The 23,715-nt window shown below is 30.9% G+C and overlaps 1 protein-coding gene across 2 annotated transcripts in view; it reads left to right on the top strand.

The window, feature by feature from the left end:
• The window catches only part of mor (SWI/SNF- related protein mor), a 29,481-nt gene continuing 5,766 nt past the window's right edge, over positions 1-23,715 (top strand). The window contains exons 1-13 of one of the 2 annotated variants that reach the window (XM_014432767.3): positions 1-192; positions 1,160-1,279; positions 2,543-2,647; positions 7,645-7,813; positions 8,813-9,012; positions 9,481-9,579; positions 13,036-13,145; positions 14,810-14,937; positions 16,283-16,410; positions 19,413-19,739; positions 22,163-22,374; positions 22,834-23,054; positions 23,238-23,392. In XM_014432767.3, coding sequence (XP_014288253.1) covers positions 76-192; positions 1,160-1,279; positions 2,543-2,647; positions 7,645-7,813; positions 8,813-9,012; positions 9,481-9,579; positions 13,036-13,145; positions 14,810-14,937; positions 16,283-16,410; positions 19,413-19,739; positions 22,163-22,374; positions 22,834-23,054; positions 23,238-23,392 — 2,091 coding nt within the window. In that variant the 5' untranslated portion in view covers positions 1-75. Of the gene's footprint in view, positions 193-1,159; positions 1,280-2,542; positions 2,657-7,644; positions 7,814-8,812; positions 9,013-9,480; positions 9,580-13,035; positions 13,146-14,809; positions 14,938-16,282; positions 16,411-19,412; positions 19,740-22,162; positions 22,375-22,833; positions 23,055-23,237; positions 23,393-23,715 lie in introns of both variants that reach the window. The other variant, XM_014432766.3, reaches the window with a different exon arrangement.

Below are 23,715 nucleotides of genomic sequence, written 5' to 3'. Positions count from 1 at the left end.
GTGCGTGTAGTCGGACATATTGGCCAAAAGCGAGGTTCCTTTTGATGGTGTTGTTTACGCTAGTTTTTCTTCAAAATGTTGGGATTAGGACCTAAAAAGGACGGTGGGCCTAATGTGAAATTTTTCGAAGCATCTGAAACATTGTTACAGTTCGACACGATCAAATCATGGCTTCAGAAAAACTGCAAAAAGGTACGCAATTGATATTATGGCCCTTGTGTATGTGATGTTAGTAGATTTGTTTGGGATATATTTAGAGTTTTATAATAAGTTTTGAATTATAAAGCTATATTATCAGTAGTTATTTCAATGAATTTTGTTATTAATATGAGAATAAACTCATTTCTAATGAATATTTGATTTGAAGCTAGTAATTTTTTTTTATCCTGCACCTCCCTGTAAACAAGTATTGCAAATCTTTGTCATTTTATATAACTTTCGTTTCATTGATAGATTTATTATTCAACAATATTGTATCTGTTTAGTTTTAATTATTAAATGTATCATTGCGAATTGAAATAATTTATAATTTATTATGAATTCACTTGAAGTCTCCTAGTAACTTCACATTTAACTAAATTTTTAAAGTTTTCTGTAATATTGTTGATTACTAAGTTACTTAAACCATATGTGATACGATGTTTTAATATCTACCAATGTTTTACACCCTTGATAATTACCTGATTATTATTTAAATACATTCCACTCTTGCTAATACTAACTGTATTCATTCTATACATATAGAAAAAACAAAAAAATTTAAGATTAGAACTGAAGTTTATTTATACATGCAATTGAATTGTATGTATTGTTTTGTTGTGAATACTCATGTTCTGCTAGGTTAAAACAACCTGCTCATAAATATTTAATTACAGTTAGAGATTTAAAAAAGATGCTTTAATCTTCCAAACAAACAAAATATTCATAAAATGCACCTTGATGATAATAATTATAAAATAAATTTCTGAATAGAAAGTGACTTGTTAGAATATTTTTTGTTTTTAATTAGATTTGTTATCAGAAAAGTTTTTTTTTTTTGATTGGTTATCCAAATTTTTCACTGAACTAAATCCTTTTGACTTAATTTAGTTTGGATTAGTGAGAGTCTAGCTTATTATAATTTTTTTCTATCTATGCTAAGTTTATTTTTGTTTTTCAGTATATTCAAACAGATCCGCCAACAAGTAAAAGTTTATCTGCTCTGGTTGTGCAGCTCATTCAATTTCAAGAAGATAATTTTGGAAAAAATGTTTCAAAGCCGCCACTCACAAGATTACCCGTAAAGCATTTTATATAATTTAATTTGGTTTTATTACATACTAGTTTTCATTTCTCTATTATTTTGATTATGTTTTCATTAGGACTTATGTCTATTTTACTTTAGTATTAATAGTTAAAAGTTTAGGAGCATTACAGTCTTGTTTTTTTTTCATTTTATATTTTAATAAATCTAAGTGAAGCAGATTATTTAATTAATATTAAGGTTGCGATTCATCATTTAGTGTGAATAAGTTTCAATATAATTGCATGTTTTTCTTTTTTATACTGATTCCTAACAATCTTAATTGTCGATTGATTCATAGGCATATATTACATTCACAATATTTGAGAGAGTTGAGTTACTTTTTCCAATAGAGGTGTATTTAAACTATATCCTTATTCCTGTATTTCTGTCCACATTATACAAGGATAATTCTGCATCCAGGATGTTTTGTTTAGGCAACCCCATATATTAGGGAAATTTGAAATATATAATGATCTTGAGCTGCTAATATCTGTACTTTTCTTTTTTTTTATTTAACAATTAAATGCTTCTTACTGGTTTTCATACAATATTTAGTAATATTATACCATTATAATTTTAGTTAGGACTGTTAAAGTAAATAGGACAATACAGCATTGGATACATTTTCTCATATGAGGTATTAGCAGCTTTCTGTTAATAGATTTGTATAGAATTTTAATAATAGCTACTCCATTAGTAAGATTAAGATTATAAGGAGTATTAAGTGTTTGTGGGTTACTGCTAATTTCCCCCTAATCCATTTAACATTTGCTTAAAATTATGGTTATTTATATTTATTAACTATAACTATATATTTATTTATATGAATATTTACTAACGGGTGGAGACTATTCCTGAGTAAGTGCACAAAAAAGTCATCGTAGTCTCAAATAATTTAATTTATTGATCTTGCCAAATTTTTGCCCATTAAGGCATCATCAGAGCATTATTATATAGTAACAGGCTTCGCCATTCAGGAAATTTTGCTAGATCAATAAATTAATGTACTTGAGACTACAGTGACCTTTTTGTTTTATTTATAATGTATAAATGTATCATTAACCTAAATTTTTTCAGCCACCAAATATTGAAAACTTTACTCAAAGTTGTAAGTTTATGAAGATGTTTTAAGCTGAAAGTGATTTATTTGTCATCTGTTTCATTTCAGTCATTTCTTTCTATCATTTAATTAATTTTTTTTGTTTTTTATGAAATAATTTTATTTACTTTTATTTTAAAGCATTTCTTTCAATTTAGATGCGTTGTTTCATGGATTTTAAACCCGGAGGAGCGCTGTGCCATATATTGGCCACCGTATATAAGTATAAGAGTGAGCAAGGTTGGCGAAGGTTCGACTTTCAGGTCAGTAAGGTATGGGCGTGTCACCAACTCACATAACTAACTCTTATATTGTTTTGCTTTAAGCACGCTTTCACACTGTTCTGATGTTATGATATGTAGATGTTATATGTAAAACATAGCATATGTTTATATTATTGTATCTTTATGTTTTAGTTAGTGTTATGAAATAGTTTATCTTTTTTATTTTGTAAATTTATTTCCTGCCCGTTGCTTTGATTGAATGTGTAGATTATTTAGAGGAATGAATTTTTTTTATGAAAACTATTTGGACTTTTATATTGTATATAACTTTATATATACAATTAGTTATTTATATATATCTCTTATATGTTAGGTATCTTTTATTTGTTTTTAAATCAATTATGATCATGTCTACAATTATAAAAACTTCTAACTGTGTAAGATTTTGACTCGCACTGTCTGTGAAGAGTGGTTGATCAGGATGGCATGGGAAGTTTACCACAAATATTTATGTGGTTGTGAAGCATCGGAACCTTAGAAATTGGTAGTTCCAATTTAAAATAGTATGTTTTGTTCTTTTTCACTACAGTTTTTTATTTATGATTTATTATTGAATATAATCAAGTTTTCCTGAATTCTTCTAAAATGAGGTAATTAATCACCTATTGTTTACACTGACAAATGACGTAAGCTAAAATATCAGTGGCAAAACCCTTATTAACTTTCCATTACAGAGGTAATTTGGTTATATTTTTGGAGTACATTTTTTAGTCCATTATTTAACGGCGGCCATATGTCTTTTGATCTATGTTCACTGTATTTAGGATTTCTATGGGTATTGTTGATTTTATTCCTCCCTGTTTTATCTTTTCGATTATAATTGAAAACCCTAAACATCACAGTGAAAATTATTGAGGTTTACTGTAAGTTAAAAAAAAAAAAAATGAATATATTGGGTTGTAAAATAAGTTCGTACTGTTTTTCAATATTTTAGTCTAATCCTCTCTGTGTATAATCAAATTTTTCTGAATTCTTCTAAAATGAGGTAATTAATCACCTATTGTTTACTCTGACAAATGACCTAAGAAAAAATATCAGTGGAAAAACCCTTATTAACTTATTAAGTCCCACTGGTGGTTTAGCTGAATTCTAAGATAAATCTCAAAAATGTTTGATGGCACTTCGATAACTTGAAAGACTGGACAATGTTTACAATTAATCCTCATATCATAACATTCCTAACTACTTTCACAAAAAAAAATTTTTAATGGTTAAAAAAATTTGCAGTGCATATGGCGATGATGCCATAGGAGAAAGCACTATCCGTAAGTGGTTTGCTTGGTTCAGAACTGGAAATTTTGACTTGGAAGACACAGAGCGCTCAGCTTGTCCTTCAACTGTTGAGATGACCAAATTTAAGCATTGGTCACAGTCAACCCTCAATCGACGACATGGGATATCGCAGAAACTCTTAACATATCTCATGCGAGTATCTCAAATCAGTTGGGGCTGCGGAGTATGTTTCTTGAAGTGATATTGGTTCCTCACAATTTGACAGAGAAGAATTTATTGGACTGCATATCCATTAGCGATTCCCTCCTGAAACACAATGTTAATGATCCATTTTTAAAGAGGTTGAAAAGTGGATCCTGTACAATAATATTGTGAGGAAAAAAGAAAAGGCCTTGGGGAAAACGAAGTGACCCGCCGTTAATGACTCCAAAAGCAGGATTACATCCAAAACAGGTTATGCATTGCATTTGGTGGGATTGGAAAGGTGGAAATGGAAGAAACCAGACTATTAATTCTGCAGTATACTGTGCCTAGTTATAACAACTAATGGCAGAGTTTTGCATCACGATAACGCCCATCCTCACGTGTCTCATGGATACACGGCAGAAATTATTGGATTTTGCCGGATGTGATCCCCACCCATCCTATTCACCAGACTTTGCCCCAACAAATTTTTACTTATTTTGGGCCCTTCAAAACTCTCTTAACAGGAAACACTTTAATTCGCTCGAGGACGGCAAAACGCATATAGAGGAGTTGATTGCACCAAAATCAGAAGTTCTGGGAGGGCGGAATTAAAAAATTACCTGAAAGATGGCAATATAATAGATCAAAACATTTACAAGAATCTGAAGTTTTTATTGAAATGACCAGTAAAAAACGCTATAAATTTATTTTTCAACTTTTTTATATTTATAAAACTGGAAATACTATCCTTAATAAAAGTTGAAATATAATGATTGATGAGTTTAGAATGTCTTTTATATTATTTTATATATTACTGTATAATAAAATATGTATCTAGTCAAGCATGCAAGCATGCGTTTATTTGAGATGTATTGATTGTTTGATTGCAAACATTTATGGCCTGCCTGAAATAATTTGGACTTTATCCATTTTCAAATCTGTTTAGAAGTTTTTTGTATGAAAATTGCTCTTAATGTTCTTAAACAGTAATCTGTCGAATATTTTTGCACTTTATGAATGCAAATTGTCAAAAAGCTATAAAAAAATTGTTAGCGTTTTTGGTTATTTACTCCTTTATAACAAGTCAAATCATAAAAATCATTGAGATAAAATTACATTTTCTAAGAGAATCTCTCATTAAACAGCTGATCTCCTTTCTCCGTAGGAGTTTGTTTTCTGTTGTTGTTCAACTGCTGTTTTTTGGATGGCCATTAAGGGTAGGAATCAATATTGTTTACTGGCCACCGTGTGCCAACTCTTCTTTATTTTATTATTTGAGATTGATTTAAACCGATGTTTATTAACATGTTTCATTTAATATTGTAGGCATTACGATTGGCATGTATTTATAAATATTTCTTTTTTTTTTTTTATTTACATCGGAACTTGCATATGAATGTTTACAAGAAAAATACAATTCCTAAAATTCTCTGAAATTGGTTGTCCTTTCCTTATTATTTCCTAGAACTGAAAATAGATATCTCCTATCATTTTATTATTATTTTAATTTGAAATAAAATATTCTGTTCCAAGCTTTCTCCCCATTTCAATTTTACTTAAAGCAACTCATTCTTTTTCTTAATTATTCAATATTTTTTGAAATAGTTGATTTCTTTGGATTGCTTTACACGTTTGGTTTAATAATTTCACCAAATGAAATTGAAATATTTATTTGTAGATTAGTCGAAAAGAGCTTGTGTTCGTTGATTAGTAAAGAAAAACATAAGAAAAGAAAGAGCCAAAAAGCCCTCTTTCTTTTCTTATGTTTTTCTTTTATTTTTGAATTGTTAGCTTTTTATTTGGTTGTTAAAGCATGAGTGTGTTTATGTTTTGTGATTAATACATTAACCAATCGATGATAATTAGTTGTTTGTACAGTTGTAACTTAATTTCTGTACTATTTTTTTATTTACATATTTTACTATTGTATACTACGGCTGGTTGTGTAATACAAAATGTTATGTTTTGGCTAGGAACTGATCTTTTCATTTATATTGATAATAGAACCATTTATTTTCATTTTAAGAGAGTTTTTATTACAAATTGGCTTTTATTTGAAGTTAAATATATGTGTTATCAATGTTTTTATATTACATTTTCAATTATTTTTTATTTTTTATGTTTCAAACCCTTCAATTTTCCCAATCTTTTTTTTAATTAAAAAAATTAATAACTTTTTAAAAATTTCAATTTTAAATCAAATGAAATATTGTAGCTAGTTAAATATTATAAAACATAAAAATAAATTTAAAACTTTTGATGAAATGAAAGAGCCTTAAGTCAATGCCCCGTTTACAACAATAAATTTCATGACAGCAACATTTCACAAGATGGCAGCGGTTGCCATGGATCTAAAGCATCACTATGTAAACTGGCTTCAAAGTGACAATAGTTTTACTACCACTAAATATACTATAAAAAATCACTTATCTAGTCTGACAGTAAATGCTTTCATATTGGTTCCTAAATCACATATCTAGTATGACAGTAAATGTTCTCATGATGGTTACTAAAACACGGTTTTCTCCATTGATGCTGGCCATAAACCCCAAACCTTTTTAGGTAATTATTCACTTTCACTCCTACAAAAAGGTGGAAAACCATTATTACTTAACCTTTTTTTTTTTTTTATTTATTGTTTATGACCACCTTCCTAGTCATTTCTGACATATGGGAGGGAAGGAGGAGATTATCTAGATGAACCTATTCCACTGCTAAGACCACTTCACTGTGTTCACACCTCTTGTGTACCGTTGCTAGGCATTACATAAATGGCTGAGTGCCGCCTCGTTTTCTTCGCATGGTTTTCATGTTTCCATGCACGTCTTTTAGCCCTCTCTTTCTCTCTTAACTTCTTGAAGGCGACTGTGGTGAATCCCTTCACTGCATTCCAATGGTGGTATGAGCGCAGCATATGGCTCACCACATTTTCTGGTGTGATGCGTCCTCCACACTCTCTCTCTCCAATTCACTTCTTTCTTTTTTCCGGTATAATTAGTAGTGTTTATTGTACTGAAAGTAGAAGAAGAAATAGTCATCAGTTGTACAGGGTGTCTTGGTATACCTATGTGTTAACCTCCCTTATCTCAATAATTGGAATGATCAAAAACTTTGAAAAGAATTAAATATTTTACTAGAAAATAAAATTAAAATTAATGATAATTACTGGTTACAGATAGTTAAGATGATATGTGTATGTTATGCATTTTTTGAAGGAAACATTCAACTTTTTATAGTAACTCGGGTATGTTTGTAAAAGTTTATATTTTTATATGAACTATTAGCTATCCACCATTCAAAACCTATGGCTTTTAAAGAATAATCCAATACCTTGTATTAAATTTGAAACTTTAGAGGATAATATTTGAAACTACATAAATTTACTATTCTGAATAAGATTATATTATATATCATTTTTATTATTTATTGTATTTTTTTTACTGAACAGCTGTTTATCTTTAACATGGACCTTTTTGCTCGTCCTAGTACCTGATATAAGAAGGGATTTAACACTTTAGCATAAAAGATGTGTTGTGAGTACTTGAAAATTGTTTCAGAGTCCCTCTCGTATGGATCGGAACGTGGAGATGTTCATGTCTGTGGAAAAGGCCCTGATACAGGCCAAGTGTCTCTCTCTTCCCTGCGTCTACGTAAGGTCAGAAGTCGATAAAAGTATAGCAGTCAAAGTCAAGGACATCATCAAGAGGCATCAAGGTTCTGTCACAGGTAATTTCGTTATTAATCAATTAATTGAAAAAGCAACAGAAAAGGATAGTCACATATAGGTCTCTCATGTACAGAATATAAAGCATTTTTCTTTTAAAATACTAATAACATTTGTTATTATGCAACTTTTTAAAAAAAATTATGCGTATTTTAAAATAAGAAATTTATTAAAATAATATTTCAAGTTAGTTGGCGTTAAAACTAATTTGTTCAGCTATTCTAGTCATCACTATGGAATCATGTCGCAAATCTAGATGTTTTTATTATTCATTTATAAATTAAGAAAAAATATGACAACTATTTATCCCTAAAAATAGATTTCTTAATAAAATCTTGTCAAAAATTGTATTAATTGATAAATTTGTTTTTTAGGATTGTTGCCGATACTCTGTGTATTCAAATAGCAATTGAAAACATTTTCGTCCACATAATTATATATATCCACATATTTTCTGCTTGTGCTTTATGTTCTAGACATCAAGACTCAAATTTGGTTCCGTGTTAGTTTGTAGTCCAACTCTTGTTCAGATATCAAAGCTACTACTGACCAATCCCATTTTGTTGATACTTTCTGGGATTGTGCAGATTAGTACTTAGATTCTATCCACTATACTTAACCTTATATATGCACAAATATATTTTCCTTAAAAACGGTTGATTCGATTCGGCCCATGCCCAAAGAAGGAGAGTTATGGGGTTAGTAGTGTTAACGTGGTCCAATATCATTTTATCATATTCTATCCTCTACTTTTGCTTGTGGTTGCCCAAAAGTATGTTTCTCGACACACATATATTTCAATGATAATAACTCCTACAGAATGTTATTCTATCCACAATCTATATATTTTATTCTTAAAGCCTATCCTATAGAAATGATAATGAAGCTATGCTTTACTCTTGTATGTTCTAATCTAAAATTTATTAACTTTATAAAATGTTATATTTTGTTAACTTGAAACATTATTTTTAATTTATGACAATATTTATTTATTTTTTTAGAAAACGAAGAAGGAGCAACTCACATAATATACCCAGTAGTTGACCCTCTCGATGAAGAATACGCTCGGCCTGTCCTGCGTAGAGATAAAATGACTCTGATGCATTGGTATTATTTTCCCGATTCGTATGATTCCTGGTCATCAGTGGATCTCCCCTTAGATCCGCCTGATTCGCCTCCACAGCATCAACTTCCCTGGAGGGTCAGTATTATGTTTTTGTATTAATTAGTTTTATTTTAATTTAATTTATCTTTTTTAGCTTTCTTCTAATGATACTGATTACACTTTAATCCATGAAGGTTTTTTGACTCAGTGCTTTGTAATGAAGTACTGTTTCTAAACCAACAGTTGTGGAAGGAGGTGGTTTGGTCAGCAATTGTGCTCAACCAGCAGGGTTTCCCCTATTAAGGGTGCCCATTTGACTGGGTGTGTCCAGGATAATCTCCCATTCTCAAGGTCGGTACTTACCCGATTTAACAGAATGATTAATTATCTGGCACAGCTGGACTCTAATTTGGGTCTGGTAGGTAAAACATAGTGCTTTATTCACTGAGCTATCCCTCTCCTGTAATTGATTATGTAGTAATATTAATTACTCAAGTTTATTCTATTAATTTGATTCTGGGGTTTATGTTTACTTTAATTTTATTTCATTATCTAATATTATAGGTAACAGCTTCCTGGGCGATTGAGTTGGATATGTACAACGAATGGATGAATGAGGAAGATTATGAAGTCGATGAAAATGGGAAAAAGAAAGTTCACAAGGTAGCTGATTGTTATTTGATTTTCTTTTTTTAACTATTTAAGGCAGTAGAGGTGCTTTAAAAAAGATGTCTGATTTTTATATTTTGCTCAATTTGCCCTTTTGACCTTTTACCTCCGAGAAATTATATTCATTTTTCTATATACAATTATAATATTTAAGTTGAGTATACTTTTCTTATTACAGGATTCCTGATTAATAATAATTATTATTAATGAGGAGAGAGTTGACCGTGGATAAATTATATGAGGAGAAAATGGTAGGGGGGTGCGGTCAAAACATAACACAAATAAGTAGTAATTACTTATTTATTTGTGTCAACATTTCAGCCAGAATTTCTAGCCTTCATCAGGGCTAAAAGCAAAGAATAATAACCAATGAATATATAAAATAAAATATAAACAGAATGACATAAAGTAAATAATTGTACAGAATGAAATGAATAAAATTATAGTGATGAGAGAAGTGGAAAATAAAATCTATCTATAAGTAATTGAATAGGTAAGTAAAAATAACGTAATAAGGAAATAAAATAGAAATTTGAAGTTATATAATGCAAAGGAATATGAATATATTAGTTTATTAATAGTTATGCTTACCATATATTATTATTGTTATGTTTTCTATTCACTTCATTAATCTAACTTAACTTCATATTATGTTCCTTTATTTTAATATTATGGTTACATAGTTCATAAGTTACATATATTTTCTTTCTCTCAGTTTTATTTTTTCTTTCCATAATTTTAATTTTTAAATTATTAATAAACTAATATATTCACATTCCTTTGCATTATATAACTTCAAATTTCTATTTTATTTCCTTAATTATGTTATTTTTGCTTACCTATTCAATTACCTATAGATACATTTTATTTTCCACTTCTTTCATCACTTTAATTTTATTAATTTCATTCTGTACAATTATTTACTTTATGTCATTCTGTTTATATATTATTTTTTTGTATTCATTAGTTGTTATCTTGTTCTTTGTTTTTAGCCCTGATAAAGGCTAGAAATTATGGCCGAAACATTGGCACAATTAAATAAGTAATTACTACTTATTTGTGTTATATTTTGACCACACTCCCCCAACCATCTTCTCCTCAGATAGTTATTATTATATTAGTTAAAAGTACCTTTCATTTATACATTTAATGTGCTACTTTGTTCTAAGTTAAAATAATTTTATCTTTTTTAAAAAGATTTTAATTTTTATATTAATTATTTTTAGCTAAACAATTGTCCACTGTTAAGTTATTTTTTAATTAATTATTGTTTTATTGTATGAATATTTGCTGTTGGTTCTTTGCTCCTATTTACAGAAGTATTTCACACAATAGGGACAGCAATAAACTGTCTAATTAATAATTCAGTTTATTGCTGTCTAATTAAGTTTAAACTGTCTAATTAATAATTCAGTTTATTACTGTCTAATTAAGTTTAAACTGTCTAATTAATAATTCAGTTTAAACTGTCTAATTAATTATTCAGTTTATTGCTGTCCCTCATTGACTCAAGACATAACGTTGATTTCTTTAAAAGTTATTAACTATTTTTGAGTACCTTTTTTATGGTTAGTGGCAGAAACGGCAACAATTTTGCTGATGCAGCCATTAAAGAAAATACATCTTAAGAAGTAGAGAGTACTTTACATCTACATTAATTAGAAAACATGAAATTGATGGTGAAATGAAAGCAAGAAATGCTTGATTTTCATGTTCGAAATTGCTTTGCTTGTCCAGAAAAGAAAGGGACTATAATTCATACTATCTTATCTTTAAATTCTATAAGGTCGTCTAATAGTATTCCAATATATTTATTTTTTTTTTAAATCAAAAAGTATCAGGCACTCAAAAAACATAAGAATTAAGCAATTAGTAGTCCCAACTATTTATATAACGTTTTATACAAAAATGAATTGTGGGAGCCTCTTGGAGGTGTCCGACAGAAGTGAAACTTGTCGAAATGAACCAATGCATTAAAATTTTATGATTAATGATTATGCGTTTCCTCTTAGCTAGTTTAAGGCAGACAATATTAGTTCCACTATCTTAATAATAATAATAATATTAGAATAGAACAGATAATGTATAAGATAACAGGAGCTCACTGCTGGGATAATTTAGCTTCTCTTATCTCCTAATTTCCTATTACAATATACAAATTTTCCTGTTAGGATTGACCAGTGTTGTCCCCTTCCCCTTAATTTCGGTTTCATCCTCATATTACAAAATGAATTTACTCATGTAAAATTTTTTTTTATTTTTTACGACAGTAAAGAAGATTCACTTGAAAGGATATCTTAATGATAAGGATCCCTTATAAACAAACTTAGGAAGATAAAGATCAAGAGCAAAAAGATATATTAACCAACATACTAAAGTGTAATAAACTGACAAAAATAGCATTTATAATCAATCTTCAATATATTAACCCCTTCGAGTAATGTTTTACTAATATTTTTGCAGTTTATAGCTGGTTCTAGAATTACCCAACTTTTCTGGTTTTAAAATCGTCGGGGGGATAAAGGAGAATTTTATTTATTATTTTGGCATTTAGGTGGCTTTGATTCTCGTTAATTGATGACCACAGCAAACTGAAATATTGTAACTTCCAACATGAGAGCCCCCAATGAAGGTGATAATGGCAGGAGAATTTGTATTTATTATTTTGCCATTACAGTTGTACAAAATCCCGGGCCTCCTCATGACAGCCAACCAATCTCGACAATCTCTTGCTCTCTCCCTCTATCCACTAACATTCAACTGCCTTAGATCCTCATCCTCATCTTCTTTTATGTTTTCCATCTGGTTTCCTATATAGCATTTTTTTGCGTATCCTTTGATTGAACATCCTATCTATATGTCCTATCCATCTCTTAGCGCTCTTTTCACTAAAGCCATGATGTTGGGGTCCCCAAACAGTTCCAAATTCCTTTCTTCTCCAAATTCCATTCTCCAAGACTCCTCCCCATATCCTTCTCAATACCTTTCTCTCCCAGGAGTTGAGCATCCGTTCCACTCTTCTTGTCAAGGCCCATGTTTCACACCCATACATAACCACTGGCCTTGCAATGGCTTCGTTGATGACCGCTTTCATTATTTTGGAAAGAGCTTTATTGTCCTTGTTCTCTGTGAGCAGGCTTCCCAGATACTCAAACTGGTTTACAGAACTGAAACAGTGGTCTCTGAAAGTAACTTCACAATCCAATAATGGGTAGAGAATGGCTTGAATAAAATAATACATTGTCCTGTCGACCACCCGACTACTCCAGAGTTAGTGTTCCTATCAGGTTTCATGGTTGAGAGGGGTAAAATTTAAATATCTTCTATTTTCTGGTAGTTATGCAACTGTAAGCATCATATTGATGAGATGAAAGTTGAGAAGTATTAGTCCATAATGCTTTTTTTGTTTGTGCTCTAACGATCATTAAATGAATTGAATTCTGTTTACAGCTTCGTTTATCAGTTGATGACTTGATGGGTCAGTCAGATGCTACGACGAAGAAAAAGCCTAAAAGAAAGCGTTCCCCATCTCCAGTTCAAAAACCAGGAAAAAGGAAAAGGTAAATTTTTACTCTTGATTTTATTTCATAGAAAGTTGTTAGTTCTTTTTATGTAAATAAATAATTAAAATAAAAAATAATTTTTATTGTTATTAAACTTATTCTTATTCTAGGTAAGTACTGTTAATAAAAGTTTATTTTATATGACATTGTTTTACAAAATATACACATCAAAAGTGTAGTTCTTGTTTATGTGTTCTGTAATAATTGAGATTATAATAATCTTACAATATTTAACTGAAAACTTTTCATTAATTTGTTCATGGACATTCAAGTTCTTTCATTTATAATTTTTATTAATAAGATATCTTTTATTTTTTAAATTTTATTTTATAATCTATGAGGGTGATTTGAAAAGTTCTCGGGATGTACTAGAAAGAAGTGCCTTACCTTGGTGGAACTGCTTTTATTTTTCAACATAGTCTCCCTGTAGACTAATACATTTGGTTCAGTGATGTTCCAATGCCTTGATCCCATCTCAAAATGAGATTCCTCCAGGCCTGGAAAACACCTCTCCAATTTGGATGTCAGTTCTTCCATTGTTGGAAATCTCCGCCCACCTAGGAAAATTTTCAGCTTGTGGAGATGAAAGTCTGATGGTGCCAAATCAGGTGAATAAGGTAGATGTGGCAACAATTTGTACCTCAGTTCATGAAGTTTTGCCATGGCATGGCGGGCGTTGTCCTGATGAAAGATGACTTTTTTCCTTGGCAAACCAGGCCTTTTTTGCGTATCTTTTCCTGTAGTTTGTCTAGGAGGTTTGTGTAGTATTGCCCTGTAATTGTTTGGCCAGTAGGAAGATAACCTATCAGCAGAATGCCTTTTGCATCCCAGAAAACTGAGGTCATGACCTTTCCAGCCGAACATACTGCCTTTGCTTTCTTTGGTGCTGTTTTGTCTCTGGGGTATAGTAGTGGACCCAAGTTTCATCTGTAATAACAAACCGGCGCAAAAAATCTTGTTGGTTGCGCTGAAAACGGGCCAGATTTTGTTCGGACATTTCCATTCTGGTGCGTTTATGGTCCAATGTCAAGAGCCATGGCACCCATCTTGCAGATGATTTTTTCATTCCCGATTCTTCAGTTAAAATGTGATATACCCGTTTAGATGACATCCCTATAGCTTCAGCAATCTCATGGAGTTTCAGTTGACGATCTTCCATGACCTTTTTATGTACTTTTGCAATTAATTCTGGGGTCATAGCACTTTTTGGCCATCCGCTAGGTGGATCATCATTTAAGCTCTCCCGACCAAATTTAAACTCTCTGGTCTACTTGGCAACAGTTGAATATGAAGGAGCAGAGTCCCCCAGTGTGTTCTAAAAGTTGGCATGAATTTCCTTTGCTTTCATACCTTTCTTTACAAAGTACTTTACTGCTTGAATCTCAGTTTTTTCCATTGTCACAAATCACTACGTATAAAACATCAACAAAAGGTCGTTACTACCACTTATGCCACGTGTTCACTCACAAAGGATGTGTGATTATTGCGTTGGAACCTCGTTGCTCTAGCATTGACATCTAGCGGTGATTCCGAGAACTTTTCAAACCACCCTCGTAATATGATCATTGCTTCTTATAGCTCTTATACCGTTATTTTTTCAAGTTTATTTCCTTTTCTTTATACCTTTAAAGTAAGTGTAATTAATGAAAATTTATTTTTAGTGGTCGTGGTTCATCTGTTGGTCCAAAGAAAATTAAGAGCGAAGAGGAAGAAAGTGACTTGACAAGAGATATGGACGATCCTACTCCAGAACCCAATATCCAGGAAGTTCCAATACCCAAACCTTCAGGTTTATTATTAGATCAATACATTATTAGACATACCTATATTTTATTCTTCGATAAAAGTTCTTTTATTAATTGCCTAAGCTTTGAGTCGTTCTGACTAGTTCTCTTTGATTACAAGTTCTTTTGCGACTATGAATGTTCATTCCTTTCTCCTCTACTTGTATTTATTTCAATCTTGTTAACCTTTTTTTGTGCGATATCTTGTCATATCGACATTGAAATATTGAATATGAAAAACTTATGGCAGTTTGGGACAAATTTGCGGAAATGAAATAATAGATAATAGTTTAATAGCTATTAATAGTTAATAGTTTAATAGCTATTAATAGTTAATAGTTTAATAGCTATTAATAGTTAATAGTTTAATAGCTATTAATAGTTAATTGTTTAATAGCTATTAATAGTTAATAGTTTAATAGCTATTAAAATTTTATTAATGTGTTTCCTCTTTTAGCTTAAGGCAGAAAATATTAGTTCGATAACAATAATAATAATAATGATAATTAGAATAGAACAACCATTTCCTACATCAATGCTAGCAGCAAATATGTATGTATTGTAATTAGAGAGAATGATATAAACGGGCTGACCCAATCGGACCAGCACTACTTGAATTGTATACTCTCCTATTACTATATCAATTTTTTCCTAATATTAACCAGCATTGCCACCCACCTCACCGTTTTCATTTCCCCTCAATTCACGGAATCAATTTATACCCTGTATAATTTTTATGTTCTTGAGTTGTTGAGCATAGTTAAAAGAAGTTTCACTTGAAAAATTTATTAATGTGAAAGGCATATTACTGAGCAAGTCACACTTATGGCATACAGTCATCATGCACATTGTCTTTTACCAACTGTTATAATAATGACTATGACAAATACCTTCTTTTTTTTGTAGTTAGTACTTTTTTGATACAATCCACCCACCATCCAAACAACCAGTGATTTCTAAACCAAGAGTCCTGTCTAGATCTTCGATATAGTACTTTTATGTAATATATAGTTCATAGTGCTGATATATACTACGTAGTACCTGTATATATTATATAACATCAGCTCAATCGTACATATTGCTGAGCATATATTATTCCACTAATAAGTTGTCAGATATACTCCTATTTCAAATAGCTTTTCGAGATTGTATTTTTTATACTTAAGTCGTCATCTGGTTTTAGTATTTCTTTTTTCATATTTCATATTTACAGTTAAGAATTAATATATACTGTTGCCTAGTTGAGAATTTTGCTTAATTTATTAAAAAAAAGTACAATATTTTTTAGTTCTGAAAAAAAAATTAATAAATATAACTAAAAACTAAAACTAATAATTTATTTCTTTGAAGGATTATCAAGTAACAAAAAGGATAGTGAATGCCTTCCAGTGAAAAGTGGAATAGTAATGGATTTGGATGAGGAAACTGATCGCGGTGAGGACAGTCAAACTGGAAAAACATCGGAGTCTACGCCACAGGTTAGTTTTATTCATGATGTATGACTTTCTTATTTTAAAACTAAAATTGTTTAATCACCATTTTCATTAAGTTCAGACTTTGAATTGATTATTGAACACTTGTTCTGCCCATATACCTTTCAGCATGGGGGTGCTTCCGACCATCAGTTCCATGCGTTCCTATCCCTGGCAAGGTTCCTCATTTCTTCCAGAGTCTTCCCTCTTCCCCTTCCAATTCTTTCCATATGGTTGGTGTATGAGTTTCTGGGTCACCCTCTCTGTCTTCTCCCCACTGGCCTCACCGCCAGTGTTTTGATTGGGTCTCTATTGTGATCCGTCCAGCAGACCACTTCAGCTGCCTCCTCTCCAGAGTTTCCAGCACTGGGTTTAATTATTTAACACTTTAATATTAAATTGAACAAAGTTTAACAGTCCCTTAAAAGGAGGAAAATAAATAAAGGAGTTGTTTAAAGGAAGGTAGTTAGTAAACTTAATGATATCAAAAAGTCTAAAACAATAAAGTAAGATAGTATATAAAAAGAATATACTATCTTATTGGCACATTTTAAAGCTTTATTACAAATAATTTTTAAAGCTTTATTACAATTAAGAAGCATTTTTATGTGAGAATATGCTTTAGGTGGGTTACTTCGTCCTGAGTAACAATGTAGGCGACATATTAAGTTCCTCAGGCATATGGCATAACAAAGGGCGAACCACTGCATAGTGGTTGCTTTCAGCAATCTTGCATTTAATTCTAAAGTGTGCTTAAGGTTTAGGAAAGAAAAAAAAAATTGAAATGATATTAACCAAGTTTAATATGAGTCAACGCTCAATTCATTTTGAAAACATATTAACATTTAGTAAGAAAACAATCAACAAAGTTTTCATCTTTAGTTAAATTTTCAAAACTATAGATTCAAACCCTAGGGGGATCTTTTTTAGAATGTTTGCAATGAATTCATAGAGTCCCAGTAGATTTCAATTATGTTTGTATAAATTGAAATGAATACCGCTAGAATAAAAATTAAAAAAAAGTAAATTATCTTCTGAGAACTTCATAATACATTTATTTTATTTTAATGCCAGTAATATATTTTACATATTTACCATTTCAGTTTATAGAAAAAAATTTGAATGAAGATATTATCACAATTTTATAATATCCCCTGATCCAGTGATCTCATAAGCTTTGTTATTGCTTCCAAAAAATTAAGCTGTTGTGAAGAAATGTTGACCCTTATTCATTCATAAATTGTCATTGCAAGTGGTAGTGGTGATAACAAACTTTGACATATTAAGGGATTTGTTTTTATTTTTAATTTTGTTTGCATGTATAGTTTCAGGAAAATGCTTTATTTATATATTACTTTGGTTGATTGTATATAATTAAATATAAAATTATTTTTTATTGCATACAAAATCTTTTATGGACTATAATGATTTTTTTCCAACCAAGAAAAAATAATTTTGACCTGAAAAAAGAGTTGATTCATTTACATTGACTTTTGTCCTGCTAGATTGTAGATACAGTGAAGTCTCAGTTATACGAATATGAGGGGGTACCAAAAACTCTTTGTATAAGTGAATACATAATACATATTATGTAAGTATATTTTTGAGAATTTTTTTCTCGTACTTAATAGGTACAAATACGTATGTTGTATGCAGCTGAAAGAAAAACAAAGTAAAGTGAAAAAAAATTATTTATTGTATAAAAATTTAATTATCTTTAATTCGATTTTTTTAATTTTTTACAAAAAAATTGCGTTGTTTGTTTGTTTCATGTTGCTTTTGGCTGAATACATCATTCTTTCTCATTTTGTTAAGGTGTTAGATTCCTGCTTCTAGGAGTGATATTGTGTGTTGCAAAAGGTGTTTTCGGTAGTAAGCCTTCATTGTAGCAATTATGCCGAGGTCAAGCGGCTGAAGGTGACTTGTACAATTTGCTGGAAAAAATTCAACACAAACATTTTTTAATTTGATTTCTGGCGGGTGGGCGGCACAGTGATCCATTAAAAGAAGAATTTTTCTTTTTTCTTTGCCCATTTTTGAAAATTCGAAAAATTTTCTTGTCATCCATGCCTTTGTGTTGTAGTCGTAGTAGTAGGAGCAATGCCCCACTTATTGGAATACTGTCTGTCTGTTTTTGCTGAAATCAAGCGAACAAAGCCTTTTCCAAATTGACGTACTGGCCACATTGCGTTCAAGTTCTCTCTCACAGCTTGGCCCAGCCCTAATAAAGTTGGCTTCTATCTCCTCTCTTTTCTGAACAATTGAAGCGAGGGTTGACAACGGAAGTTTTAATCTTTTCGCGATTTCAGTTTTCATTACATTCGATTTGTCATCAACTTCTTTTAAAATTTTAATTTTGTCTTCCACAGAAAGAGATTTTTTTTTTTTTGCTCATGATGGTAAAATTTGGTTTTTCACACACATCACTTCAGGCGTTAATGAGAGACTGAGAATTTTTATTTTGAATCGAAAGTAGGGAGTAGAATGTAAACATAAAGAGTCATTGGGACTGGATGTTATTCGCAGAAAAAAGTTGTTGACTGTTTCGTTTTTCACGGTATTTTTCGTCCTTTGTCTTGCCATGGAAAAAAAAAAATTCATTGAACTGAATAAAATTGACTAATATGTACATAAAGCAGGTCCAAACTTTCCTTCGTATAAATAGATAATTACATACACATAATTAAGGGGCTTTTGCAGGGGATTGAGAAATTCTTTGCATAACTGAATGTCTCGTATAAGTGAGACTTCACTGTAGTTCATTTTGCACCGGTGGCTCGCTCTGTCCTGAAATGTTTTTTTTGTCAAAGTTAATCATTTTTAATATTTTAATTATTTTGATGAGTAATATGCAACTCCTTGTTATGTTATGCCTTCGTAGTTAAATTATTTGATTTAGCAATAATGACCCTGTTGATAGTTTTATTTTATATTTAGTTTCATTGCATGTAAGTACATATATTAATCCTATTTATACATGTATATATTAATCCTATTTATGATTTCAGGAAACAATTCAGAAAGAAGACGGTCAGGAAGACAACGTTACTGAGCAGACGCACCACATCATTGTTCCTTCATATTCAGCTTGGTTCGATTATAATTCAGTTCATACTATTGAAAAACGAGCTCTCCCCGAATTCTTCAATGGAAAAAACAAATCCAAAACCCCTGAAATCTACTTAGCATATAGGAATTTTATGATTGATACTTATCGGCTAAATCCGACAGAATACCTTACTTCTACTGCGAGTAGAAGGAATCTGGCGGGTGATGTTTGTGCAATCATGCGTGTTCACGCATTTTTGGAACAGTGGGGTCTTATCAACTACCAGGTATCTATATCTTTATATAGCTATATTTGTAAGTTTATATATATTGTAATAATCAAAAATTATTTAAAATAAAATAAAACTAATTTCAATAGTATTTACTTATTCTCATATCTCTATACTTATTTTACTATACTTACTCTCATATCATATAGTTTTGAAGATGATAAGGTCTAATAAAAAGATTAAATATTAAATAGACATGGGAATTTTTATTTTATTATATATAAATATAGACTCTTAAGCTCAGGGCGGGTTTATTGGCAATCAGAACAGTCAACTTGTTTATTAACTCCCTTTACAAATACAATTAAATTCTATTTTGTACAACATAACCAATTTATGCTTTTCTATGATGACTGATGGTTTTTGATGACTTCTATTTCACAAACTAACACTCTTTCAACAAAGCAGTTAGTTCTCTAACAGTTTTCAACACACAAACAAAACTCTCGGTGATCCAAACAAAGAGGTAACTTATTCTTCTTTGGTGACTCTTCGATGTCTTCTTTTTCAAGATGTCTACCCTTGAGCTAGACAAAAGATTATGACCTGCATCCAGGAAACATTCCCCGCACGTGCTTAAGCTATGAATGATCACGAAACCTAACATCCTGTCTGTAGGTGTTCCATGTAAACATTGTTTGTAGCACAACAGTTTTTGAGTTTTTGCATATGATTTTCTTTATGAATACTTTTCTTCAACATTTATTCTTGACTTCTATTTTTCCTTTAATGTATTGTAATTTCAATTATGATGGGAAGTTAAAATAGTTTTTAAAATATTTGAATCTACTCAACATTCAACGAACTTTAGGCAAGACACACGCTGCCATCTTCTTTGTTTTGAATAACGATCTTTTCCACTCCATATTTGACTGAACAAAATTGGTTAGCTTTATTTTTGGTTTAACTAAGGAAATGAACATGAAACGATATATACAATAAAAATATTAAAAACTCTTTATACATAAAAATATCCTATTTACTCTAAAAGAGGATACTACAATATTTATATTTTATATTTGGATTGCTTGATGCACCTCAGCCTATATATACCTATTGTATGCCTTAAATTTTAGTTGCAATCAAAGTATAATTTGAGTTGATTCGTGGATTCATAATTGTAAAGACTTACTAGATTTATTAATTCGCATTACTTGGGTCCTCTATACCAGCTGTTTCCAAAAACTTGCGACACCCTTGCCACACTAAAGAAAAATTTATAGTACAATTATCCTTAGAGCGGTTGAATATGTAGAAAAAAAGAAAAAACTGCTATTTTAATTTTTTTTTTTTTTTAATTCTCTTGTAATGTTTTGAGAAATTCGCTTGTAGCAGGATCCAGTTTGGGAACCACTTCACTATACAATCCATACCAAGCAACGTCAGTCTTAAACTTTCGAACCTATCACATCAGCGAATGGTGCTGTGAATAGGGTATCACGGAATGTTGGCACTATTGAATAAGTTTTTACATATTTTTCTTCTTCACTGACTGCAACCCCAACCATCTTCTCGTACTACTAAGTTTTCATTAGAACTTGCTTGTAATTAGTTTAAACAACATACTACTCACTTAGTAATAACATTATCTTAGAAACAATATTGCCAATATAGCTTTCCCGTATACTGTAGGTGTGCAATTAAGTTGGGCTTGAAAGAATTCATTTCTTGAAAAGAAAAATAAATGAATGTAGATGCTTATTTTAAAAGTAATTCTAAAAAAAAAATAAAAAATTCAATTGTATCAATAGTAGCAAAGATTAAGGATATTGGACTGTGTATCAGTGTTTTCATCAGCAGGCCATGGAAACCCATTCAATTATAATTAGTTCTTTTTAGTAATTTGGTTACTATACATTCCTCAGAGTATATCAGATGCTCATTTGAAAAGTAATTAAATTATCCAAAATATTAAAGAAACTTACCATAGCACTCACTTCTCACAAGTGTTTGTCTGACACAGACCATCAATGAAAAGTAACATTGATAACTGTTACATTATAACATAAACACTTTTTTCCTTTCAGTGACATAAAATTTAAATTAAGTTTAATTATTAAATGTTAATGTATGTATAAACTAATGATATATTAATATTGAATTTAATACCACAGCAACCTGATATTTAACACAGTTATTAATAATAACTTTATTTCATTTGATATTCTTATTAGTGAATAAGTTGGCAACTTAGAAAGATAATACATTAGTCTGTAATTGAAATGACTGTTATGCATCAGTGTATGCACTAAATGAATAAAAATTTTGTATTTTCGTTACAAATGTTATAAATGTATACTTTATAGAGTTTATAAAATAGTGATTGTTTTTATGAATAAATAATCATGAATCAGTATTCAAACATTTTAAGTATGTAGTAATTTAGGTTTTAATATTTTTCTAAATGGTTATCATTTCAGGTGGATGCAGATAGCAGGCCTACTCCCATGGGACCACCACCGACTTCTCATTTCCACGTACTTGCAGATACTCCATCAGGTCTAATGCCTGTGAATCCACCCAAGACACAGCAGGGCTCGGCTGCCAAAACACTCCTTGATATGGGCCAGGCTAAGGCAACGGTCAAATCTGAACCTGATCTTGGTGGAAATTTTGGACTCAAATTGGATCAGTAAGTTTCATTTTTTTTTCTTATTGCTATTCAAAGAAAATTGTATAGCCTTATTTATTTTTTGTTTCTATGTTCATGGGGGTCATTCTCTCTCAAGTTTTGGTAGGATGGAGACTGTGTTGAAGGAAATGGTCTTGGGTGGGAGAGGGTTATGGTTCTGTTGTCCATGGTGGGAAATAAGAAATGTTGAAATAAATGTATTATTGTTCTGGGTTCTGAACCACTACAGAACCTTTAGCCAAAATCAGACCATTCTACCAATTTGACTAGAAAAAGAGAAGCAACAGGAATAACTGAGATAAAATATATCCCATTATAGAACTGAAATATTTCCAGGTAGTGTTAAGGTTATTAATTATCATCCAGCAACCCGTTTGTGAAGTACCTTAGTGTGATGTGATGGTTTGGTCAACTTCTGTGTGAAGTATCGTACCGATTTAAATCATATTTTTATTTTAGGTATGCCAAAAAACCTGCTGTTCTGAAGAATAAGCAGGCTGCAAGTGTTACGAGGGATTGGACTGAGCAGGAAACTTTGTTATTGCTCGAAGCATTGGAGCTGTACAAGGACGATTGGAACAAAGTCTGTGAGCACGTTGGTTCAAGAACTCAAGATGAATGTATTCTGCACTTCCTCAGGCTCCCTATTGAAGATCCTTATCTTGAGGACCACGAAGCAGGTAAAACTTATCGACCTTATCAATTATAGCTATTCAGGTTCAAAGGATCAACATTTTTTATTTTATGAATGACATAACTCTTAGTAATTATAAGATCTGTTCTAAAAACCACTTCTTTATTTCCATAGAGATATATGTGTACATTTTGTATTTGAAAAATATCTCTATACTTAAATGTTACAGGTGGAGCGTTAGGCCCACTGACGTATCAACCGATACCCTTCTCAAAAGCTGGCAATCCAATCATGTCTACTGTAGCGTTCCTTGCATCTGTAGTGGATCCGAGAGTCGCATCTTCAGCTGCAAAAGCAGCCATGATAGAGTTTGCCAACATAAAGGTAAGTTTTATTTATTAGTTGATTTTGATGATGGCAGGTGTGTGAATTAAGTTAAGGTGGGCTGATGATACTTCTCCACAAATTTATTCATGATTTTATTACATTTTGGCCTAAGAGGCTGTCTTCAAGTACAAGGGCTCACAATTATTTTACTGCTATACATCATATAACAATAAAAATATAGGTATTGTGCTACAATTGTAATAATAATAGGTTATATCATAATAATAATAATAGGTTATATCATAATAATAGGTTATATCATAATAATACTAGGTTATATCATAATAATAATAATAATAGGTTATATCATAATAATAATA

The sequence above is a fragment of the Halyomorpha halys genome, unplaced genomic scaffold (assembly GCF_000696795.3).
Source record: "Halyomorpha halys isolate HHAL.00 unplaced genomic scaffold, Hhal_1.1 Scaffold1112.1, whole genome shotgun sequence".
Classification (NCBI taxonomy): Eukaryota; Metazoa; Arthropoda; class Insecta; order Hemiptera; family Pentatomidae; genus Halyomorpha; species Halyomorpha halys.
Note: the sequence above shows the minus strand (reverse complement) of the source record. Positions and strands in the feature narration are given on the sequence as shown.